The sequence below is a fragment of the Prionailurus bengalensis genome, chromosome D2 (genome assembly GCF_016509475.1).
Source record: "Prionailurus bengalensis isolate Pbe53 chromosome D2, Fcat_Pben_1.1_paternal_pri, whole genome shotgun sequence".
In the NCBI taxonomy this organism is placed as follows: Eukaryota; Metazoa; Chordata; class Mammalia; order Carnivora; family Felidae; genus Prionailurus; species Prionailurus bengalensis.
In genome coordinates, this window is record NC_057351.1 from 41,514,741 (window position 1) to 41,525,178 (window position 10,438).

The following is a 10,438-nucleotide window of genomic DNA, read 5'->3' on the forward strand; positions in this document are numbered from 1 at the left end:
AGTGCCCCTTAATTTAGTTTATTTATTCATCACTGCATGGTAATAATAATAAATAAACCCATGTTTTAAAAAATTAAATGAGGTAATTAGACATAAGCATGCTTTTTAAAAACATTTTGCAAATGTCAGCTGTTATTATGTTTGAAATGGACATTAACTGGGATATAAAGGGAGCATTTACCTTGAAGGTTTGTTCATGTATTCATGCATCCCTTCGATCAGGATTTATTGATTGCCAAGCCTGTATTAGGCATAGTAAAAGAGGATGGAGCTGCAAAGACACCTAAATGTGTTCCTCATGTATTTTCACTGTCTGGTGGAGACACAGATTTCTGAGTTGCTCTAACTTGTGTCCTTACAATAAAGACCTCTGTTTAGTATGCAAGACACTTCATTGCAATTATTCTTTCCATTTATAAACATGATTTTTATTTACATTGTGGTGTAAGACAAGGGGAATAAGATTTATTATATAAAGGGTGGATATGTTTAGATGATGCTTAAATTTTAATGTTTAATTTAACATTTAAATTAAGGACAAATAAACCAAGAGAATTGAGACTACTGTTCAAGATCCCAGACCACATTTCTGTGAATCTACAACATACCTGCCCCCACTTTCTGGCACTGGAAAATTCACTAGCTGTGAACAGGCAATTAGGGGACTAGCCAGATTCTGGCATATTATTCAAAGGACTTGGAATGGCACGTTGGCATTCTTGTCAAGCTGTTGCCCTGCACCAACATAATACCTAAATTGGCTCCAGAAACCATGTGAAGAAAGCTGCTCTATAATCTGTCTAATGGATCTCACTTCACGTTCATCCCCAGAGAGGAATCATATGCCTCCATTCCCATGTGTAGGCTCAGCAGTCTGACAGTGAGGCATTTCTATAGAGTGCCAATGAAAATTGATTTGGTCCCCCTAAAGTCAGTGTGAAGCAGTAAAACTCAGGACAGTAGTACCTTGATGCTTGATGTCGGGCTTCCTGATTGCCTCCAACTAGTGTGGCCACAAGTCTACAGACTAAACCAGGGCTGAGAGGGTGGTCACATGGATGGAGTGGAGTAATGCCGTTATGGGTTTCCTGTTTGTCACTATGGAAAGGCCACACTTACCTGCTCAATCCCCATTTACTTTGTATTCTAGGATAGAGGTCAGGAAGACTATACCCCACCTGCCTATACAGCTGTGGTGTGTTGAAAGATCCCTGGACTTCAAGTAAGAAGATCTGGGTTTGAGTCTCAGTCTGTCACTTATTTTCTGTGTGACCTTGGGCAAGTCACTTCACCTATCTGAGCTTCAGTTTACTTCTCTGTTTAACTGGGAGCATATTATCCGTCTCATGGGGTTGCTGTGAGAATTCAGTGAGATGGTGCATGTGGAAGTGCTTTGTTGACTGAATATTGCTCTAAGAAGCACAGCCAAAAGCAGAATATGTAACACTCGGTTTCTTTTTCAGGTATTCGTCCAATGGTTTAAAAACCCAACAAAATGCATCCATAAATATGCAACTGCCTTCAAGAGAGACAAATTCCTATTTTAATAGCTTGGATCAAAAGGACCTGATGGGATATTCATCTACAAGGGCCAGTTCCGTGCCCATCATCCCTTCAGTGGGTCTAGAGGAAACCTGCATGCAAATGCCAGGGATTTCTGAAGTCAAAAGCATCAAATGGTGCAAAAACTCCTACTCTGCTGATATTGTCAATGTGAGTATTCCAGTCAGCGATTGTCTTATAGCAGAACAGCAAGAAGTGAAAATATTGCTAGAAACTGTCCAGGAGCAGATCCGAATTCTGACTGATGCCAGGCGGTCAGAAGACTACGAACTGGCCAGCGTAGAAACCGAGGACAGTGCAAGTGAAAACACAGCCTTTCTCCCCCTGAGTCCCACGGCCAAATCAGAAAGAGAGGCACAATTTGTCTTAAGAAATGAAATACAAAGAGACTCCGCATTGACCAAGTGACTTGAGATGGAGGAATCTGTGCATTCTATGCTTTGCTCAACAGGAAAGAGAGGAAATTAAATACAAATTATTTATATGCATTAATTTAAGAGCATCTACTTAGAAGAAACCAAATAGTCTATCGCCCTCATATCATACTGTTTTTTAACAAAATATTTTTTTAAAGGGAAAGAAACGTTTCAGGAGGGATAAAGCTTACAACGAAAGCTTTTGGGTAGAATTCTGAATACAATTTCAGTTAGTCCCAACACCGGCCTCGTTGGCTCTTAGTAGATGTGGGTAATTCAGACCCTTAGCCCCACAGCACCAGTGTCCTCATAAAAAAGCATTGGCAGTTACCTGGTTTCAAAGAGATGAGCTGTATCCTGAGGGCGGACGTGCCAGTGAGCAAGTGGCCCTTGCCATTTGCCTTGCCAGTCCCAACCCCTAAATTTCTATTCACTCGACAGCCTCATCACAGGTTATGTCCTGTCAACAAATGTAGTGTTTTCTATTTCATTTTTGAAGAATGGCACAAAAACTCTGTAAGGGGGAGGGTAGGAGATAGAAGGACTAATTGGGGGACAATCTTCGCTACTCTTATGTGCCAGCTTCCTCTGAAATTTGAAGGCACAGAATCTCAGAGGGAGGTGTGAAATTATTATAGAAAAAGAGACAAGAAAAATCACAATGTCATGTCACTAAAATCATGCTAATAGAAAGAAGTGTTTTTCTTTGAGATTGTTTAGGGGCTCCAAAGGAGCATTTCTCAGTGTGTGCGTGCCCTTTGTGCGTGTGTGTGTGTGTGTGTGTGTGTGTGTGCGTGCACGTGCGCACAGGCGTGTGTCTGTATGTGCTTGCTCACTTGAGCACAGGTATGCTGTATGCACATGTGTTCATTGTGTGTATGTGTGTGCATGTGTGTGCATATTAAGCTTGCTAAAATTTGTTCTGAAACATCAGGGAATTTAATATTCAGAAAAGAAATTTCCCTCTCAGATCTGTTCACTTTGAATTTATACATTAAGTGTAAAATTCAGTTAGTAAGTTCTTAAATCAAGGTCACTTGCATGGCGGGGTCCTTTAAAACTCTTGACAATGTCAAGATCATTTTCTGGTGTGAATACTTTTGAGAGGAACAACTATTGGCTCATTAATGGTATCAGTATCACAAGGCAAGTTGAGGATGTGTGTTTATTTTGAATCATGCGTACTTAAATTATTTACACAAGCCAATTATCAAACTGAAAGTTACCCTTTGCTTTCTCATCATCCTCATTATTATTTATTTTGTAGCAAGTCTACTATTTGTGGACCAAGACATTGGCTTCTGTGGTTAATATGGAAAGAATAAATTGTTGAAATCACAAAGCCCAGACTTTTCAGTTCACAGGAAGCCCCCAAAAGAACAGTAAATTGTGTTGTATGTTCATTTGGAATAAAGCAATATTTTTACCACTGCTGAGGTGAACTGAAACTTCTCCTGAAGATTCGTCTGTTTTATTTACCCTTATTTTCATGGGGCATTCAAGGAAATTAGTGTTCACCTAACCAGTCTTTTCCAATTATTGGTGGTGTTGAGTTGTTATGTTTACACTGTTTTAAATAAAAAGGCACAGTATTTGAAAGTATATAAAAGATTTCTTTTACTGCAGTCTGGGAAGACTTTGGTTAAATTTCCTTGTGGAAGATTCACATTACCTTGAAAGGGAATGTAATTTCTGAAACAAATATTGAATATATACAATTCTTTCTTGAATCTATGTTGTTTCTGTTTAAAATACATAGCAAATTGCTCTTTGAGAACATTCTTTAATAATAGACATATGCCATGTAGGGAAAAAAATCATTGTTTTCTTATCAACACTGTTTAGTGAAACTTCAAGGTCTCAAATATTGAAAAAACACTTTGGTAGAAATGCATTTTATATTTAACAAAAGGTTTTGGTATTCATTAACTGTCCTATTATACTTACATTATTTTAAATATAGAGGTAATGCTGTTAGACTCTTAAAAGATTATTACAAATTTTTAATGTCTAGATCATCTAGGTTCCCATTTAAAAAATTGTATCTTTGGGAATATCTCAGAAAGGTGGTCTTCATTTACAAGTATATAAAAAAAATCCCATAAGCTGTGTATTCAATATGTTATTGGGTTGAAATTTATCACTCTTATCAAACACTAACTGGAAGGCCTCACAAGTCTTTTGAAGTCAACCTTGTTTCTTCGGTTTTTCATCAAAATGTTACCTGTTGCATAACTAAAGGATTCATACAGATTTCACCTAGTTAGCAGGTTATAATTACGTGGCCTGCAGCAGTCAAGTCAAATATTATTTTCTCTGAAAAGACTGAATATTTTCAACCAAATTTGAGTCCTAATCCAGCCCCCTACTCATTTTTTTTAAGTGGAACCATACATCATATGATTATAAACTCCTTCGTGCATCCTGATGAACATGAATATCAGGCATATCCACTGGCGGTCTGATGTAGTTTAGAGATATAGTTACTTCCTAATTGATAATCAAGACAAAATATTCCATGAAGAACAGATAGTAATGGTTATTTCATTAGTTACTTGTCTCCTTTTGGAATATGAAGCTCTCCTGTATAAAGGGTCCAAGCCCAAAATGCACATATTTGGGCACCACCTGACAAGTGCTGATAGCATCAAGACTCAAAGTTGATATAACATGACAAACACCTGGAGCCATCGGTACCTTGTCCTTCAAGCTCATGTGCCTACAGAGAGGTGCTTATTTCTACAAGACACCTTTGATTTTGCTTCATGTTCCTTGTCTTTGTTATGTGAAGATATTTGGAGATTTGTGATTAAGTTGCGGATTAGTTATTTACTGAATAATGAATGTCACTCATTATTTTTTTACTCTGAATCATTTTCTGATTAGTCTTTTTTTGATGCATAAAGTGTATGTTATTCTAAGTTGCCAGTGACTGCTGTGGAACGCTGTTGTGCAAAATATATGACCAATTTTATGCTAATGAGAAATAATAGAAATGATGTTGAATTGGCCTCCAAATTTTCTTTCTGACTTTTTTGGTACGTTATTAAATGCTCTGTTTTACACTCTAATCCAATATTTACTTTGCTGTGAGTTAAGGACTTAATATTTGTCCATTTATTCCATCTCCAGCGATTCACATCATTTCTAAGTAGCAATAGGTCTTCTGCAGGAGGAACAGCACTGATTTTAAAACTCCACAAATTAATCTCTTTTGATAATAATAATAGCATATCAGACCTACCAAAAAGAGAAAAGGAGGGCCAAGCAGACTTCAAGAGTGTGTACACTGGCTTCCGGATTAAATGATGGCTGCAATTTAAGTGAGCCCTCTGGCGACCACGGTGAAGGCTGTCAACAATCAGGTCTCCACCAGAGTCCGCTTGTTGTATGCAGCAGTCACACACGCCCATCTGCTGTATGGTGCTACAGGAAACCCTGGCTCCCTAAGTGAGGGGAGATGGTGGTTCCTTTGATTCTAGCCCTGTAAGCCAGAAAATATCGCCCTGAGACAAGAGCTGTGAAACATTTCCCAAATGAGGAAATAGTATACTTAGAAGCAGAGCAGGAGGGGCGGGATTTTTATTTGATCTTTTGGTATCTGGGAAACATTTTCTATATAAAGAATACTTTTTTATTATTATTCAATTGTATAGATTCAGTATCGTGTATTCGATGATAGCACATCTCTACTGTGTTTGTACTTTAGTCTTCAGAAATTCAGATTTCATCCAGGAAAGATCAGCACAGTGTTTCTGGGCTGTTCTCAATTTTAGATGCATCCCAATATGTCAAGGGAAATGATGCCTTTAAATAAGCTTTATCTCTTCCTCTTTTATTTTTTCTTTCCCTTTTAAAGAAATAGTGAGGGTAAAAGAAGAAATTCATTCCTTAAGATCTACATTGTTTTCTTATAATAATCTATTTTCTACTGTGACTACACACACATATACACATACATACATATCTAACATATATGTATATATAAAATATGTATATGAAACTTACATGTTTGATTATTTTGTTAGCTTTATTTTTGCTTAATTTGACAAATATTAAGGTGAAATCCAATGAAATCAAACTATGTAGAGGTCGGCCAACTTTGCAATATTTAGGTGACACATGCATTTTCCAGAACTTTCTCTTTCTTAGGTAAGCAGAAATATCCTTGGGCTGGAAAATTCACAAGACCCTGAAATAAAATCTCTGCTAGATTATCTCTTAAACCTAAAGATTAAACTATGGGTGTATATGATTGCTGTCCCTATGGCTATAATGGTCTCAAATATATTTTTTACAAATATAAACATAAGTTCTCCCAAAGGTGCCTACACAGGTACCTTTGGCTTCTAATGCCCACAGGCTCTAGTGCGGAGTTGAGTTGAAGACACAGTGTAGGGGGGGTGGGGGAGGAAGGGTTGGATATTACACGTTAATAGTGGATTCCCAGTGAAGTTTTGAAGTTAATAGCAGACGTGACCAGACACAATCTTGATAAAATAGAGAGTAGGCTTCTAGTACTTTCAAAACTTCTTGTCCTAAACATCTATATCAATTGCATAGGTATTATTGCCTATGAAATAATTAATTGTGCGATAGCAAACAATTTATGTTGAGAGTCATCTTTGTGAAAGCTTGTGACTTATACATACTAGTAGCTCCATGACCCCATCTGTCAAATAGGGAGGATGATCTAGTTCATCTTTGATCTCCTTCCAAATTGAATAATACCTGTTATCCAACCATTCTAACTTAGACTTTACTTGGTCATTTTTCATGCAATCATTTCAACACAACCCCTCGGGAAGTTAATAGATATGTCTTGTAAGGCTCAAAAATTATTGGAACCTGTATATCAATCTACAAATAAGACTTACATTTATAATATTCCATTTAATTTCCAAAGAGAATAGACAGGATCACCTTTGTCATTTTTAAAGTATATTTCCCTAGGACAGGTAAGAAAGTAGAAAGAGGATGGCCACAAGAATACCTAACTTCAAACCTTGAGCATCAAAATTTGCCCCAGATTTCTGGAATAAATTTTGCTGCAGCTTTTTTTTTAAAGAAAGTATATCCTTTGTGAACCTTTATCAAACCCTGAGTAAAGGGTGCTTCAGAGAAGGCATGAGACTTTGAACATGTTCTCTTCTCACAGACGCAGTGACACTCACTAGATACACAGGATACATGTTGATATACTCAATTATTTTTGCATCTCAAACTCCTTAAGATAAACCCTCCAATAATAGTGAATAAATTATCTGGGGACACTTCCACATTATAGTTGGAAATAATCTGCCCTTTGGGGGCACAATAGACCAAAAAATGCAGAGTTTACTTATTTAATTTTGGTTTTAATTACTGTTTCTGACAAATCAATATCTATTTGCTCTTCCATAGCATCCTGACTAGGACTAACATTCTTCCATATAATTTTTCTTCATCAATATCCCAAAGTCTGAATTTCTTAGTCTTCAGTAAAACAGTGTAGAATTTTAAACTATGTGAATCAAAAACAATACATCTCTTTGTGTTGTTTTTAAAGTCATAAGGATTCCATTTAGTTGTTTATAAAATCCAGAAGAAAATGCACTTTTTAAAACTTTTTGACGTTATTTAGACGTCTGATGAACCATTCACACAACCTTGTTCCACATTACATTGATACAGTCCTTTCTGAAATCAACTTAAATTGAAGGGCTTAAACAATCACACACACACACACACACACACACACACACACACCACAACACAAACACACAGCATTTTAAAAGTCAACGTGTCCTCCTTTTCCATAGAGTTTTCTCTTACAGCTCACCCAAATGTGTCCAAACTCTCATGACATGGATGTCCTTGGATTCAAATATGTTTCATAGGAAATGCACACAGCAAAAATATACAGTGATTCTCTTTTAAGGTTTGTCCTATACACCTGATTTTGAATCCTGTCGTTATCAAAAATGTCTGCAGAGTAGATACATTTGTTCAAACTGAAATAAAAGGAAGAACATACTACTCATCCTAAAATCATTACACATTTAAGTGGCCACTGTGTATATTTCAAAGATAATTTGAGGGAAATACCTTGACTCCCTCTTATTTTTTCAAGTATCCAATTATACATATTAAATCTAAATGAAAAATGAATTCCCTAGTTCTTCATAATTAATATATTTTACTAACTGATTTAACCATATTTTAAATATAGTATGTAAGTCACACACAGAAGAATACATACAAAATGGTCAGCAGAATATCTTTAGTAGTTATTTAAAATTAAAAAAAAAACAGGAACAATCTCTTGTGCCTATGATAGTGATTTTGTTTCAAGGAGTATACATGTTTCTTTTTCCAAGAAATTATTTCAAAATGCTATTCTCTACTCTGTGAAGTAGATATGAAGGCTTTTGGAAATAATGTAGATTTTTGTCCCTTGACACCCCAGTAAAGTTTGGTTACATTTTGTGGCACTTTTTTCAAGGGAGATACACCATACTGCTTATTAAAAATCATAATATTAATGATCAATTTAATAATAATCTTGACTTTATCATGTAAGTTTTCATCTGTGGAGTGACTCCTTGACTACCATTTCCCTGTTGTATCTTCTTAAAGAGTAGTCTTTGATGAATCTGGACACTCAGATTCCCTTAGGTTGGGTTTTTACTGCATGTTCCTTTTATCTCACTTCTCATTTATTAAACTGGAAATTTTCAGCTAAAATGAGAGACTAATGTGATTTTGTAGAGAAAATAGCTTTGTTCTTTTGAGTTGTGTTAGTGGAGGAATAAACTAGTAATGTTTCAAATGTAAGTGATAATAAGGTTCATGACTTTAGCCAATATCTTCTCAAATACAGACATAGCCTAGGGCCCTTTCATTTTCCAAATATCGTTAACAGACTTTTCAACCTTCTTATTGTTGTTTTTTTACAATATTTTCTATTTTGTAAGAGAGAAAGATAAAATCATCCATTTATGTAAAATAACAAAACAATAAATAAAAGAAAATGATCATCTTTAAACATTGAATAAAAAATAAACCAATAACATTTTTAAAGGCTTCAAGTAAAATACAACTAAAAATCAAATCTAAGGCTAAAATAATGTAAAGAAATATTAGGTAACTGGTTTGCAAAATAAGATGGGTTTCTGTTTCATAATTCTCTGTAAACTGGACTCTCCCCATAATAATATTTCATATTTTAGAATTTCTGTTGGGCATTAATTATGCCTACTGAGCTCAAACATTAGATATACTAAAATCTACACTTTTGCCATTTCTTCCAACTTGACACAAATTTATGAAAATCTATGTTTAAGATGGGAAAAAAAGGAAAGATTTGTAGAATGAATTGTTAAATATTAATCCATTCTTATTTTCTCATTGATAGTTTTCTCCAAATGTTCCATATTCTAAGCTGAACATAGATGAAGCTACTGAATCAAATACGGAGACAGATGCCAACAAATTCTGAAAATTAAAATGTGTGGCATACATATATGGAGTGGCAGAATAGGAAAAGGCAAGCTCACTTGGAATACCTGAGGGAAGTTAGAAATTCAGGTACTCATAGGATCTAAGAAGAGTCTACTGCAGTAAGTTAATGATTAAGGCCAAGCCAAACCAACCAACAAACAAAGCCGAGTACAAAGTATGACCAGTCTTGTTTATGTGAGTCATCCTCCACTTTTTTCTTTCCTGCAGTATCATTTTTAAAGCAAAATCTTTCTTAGATCAAAAACCTAAACAGCTGAAAAGTATACAAGAGAGATTGAGAAATGGGGTATTCCTATGTTTAAAAAAAAACATAGTTTGACTTTCAGTAAAAAAGTAGCTTGTCCTGCAAATTCCATCCATTCTTGCTGAAAATAATAATCATAATCATAATCATAAAGCATTACCATGGGTCCTTTCTGCAGTGAAAAAGGAGAGACAGGCACCTGGTGCTATGAACATTTGCACAACAGTTAATTAGATTTAACTGATTTTCTTTTGGCTTTGCTATTTTTTTCCACCTTATTTTAAAATTAATGTCACTGAAAGTGTGAAAAATAAAATAATCAGCATGTATTCAACAATACTAAGACCATGCTAAGCAGTGTTTTTGTATATTTTCCACATGTGCGCATATTTCACAGTTATTTTCCTACTATGTTGCATTATAATTTTTAAAATAATACATCATACTGTCCAATGGTAGTACATTGTCTTTGTAAAGATTTAATTTAAAGGCTACTTAAATTCCAGTTTATTCCTATGTTATGATTTATTTAGAAACCTTATTATTATTTGACATTTAAATTGCTTTGATTTATTTACTACCATAAGTAACTCCACAATTAATATCATAGAATACACATTAACTTTTTCTTTTTTTTGGAAGGAGAAACTGTAGGTTCATGAACAATTTTCATATGGCCTGTAAACACTCAAAACTGTAAGCTGTGCTGGTG

The 10,438-nt window shown here is 35.2% G+C and overlaps 1 protein-coding gene across 7 annotated transcripts in view; it reads left to right on the forward strand.

Moving 5' to 3' along the window:
• NRG3 (neuregulin 3) overlaps window positions 1–9,781 on the forward strand; it is a 1,064,061-nt gene extending 1,054,280 nt beyond the window's left edge. For 4 of the 7 annotated variants that reach the window (XM_043596739.1, XM_043596740.1, XM_043596741.1 and 1 more), the window contains exon 9: window positions 1,464–9,781. In XM_043596739.1, coding sequence (XP_043452674.1) covers window positions 1,464–1,971 — 508 coding nt within the window. In that variant the 3' untranslated portion in view covers window positions 1,972–9,781. Of the gene's footprint in view, window positions 1–1,150; window positions 1,223–1,463 lie in introns of all 7 variants that reach the window. The other 3 variants (XM_043596736.1, XM_043596738.1, XM_043596737.1) reach the window with 1 other exon arrangement.
• Window positions 9,782–10,438: the final 657 nt, after the last annotated feature.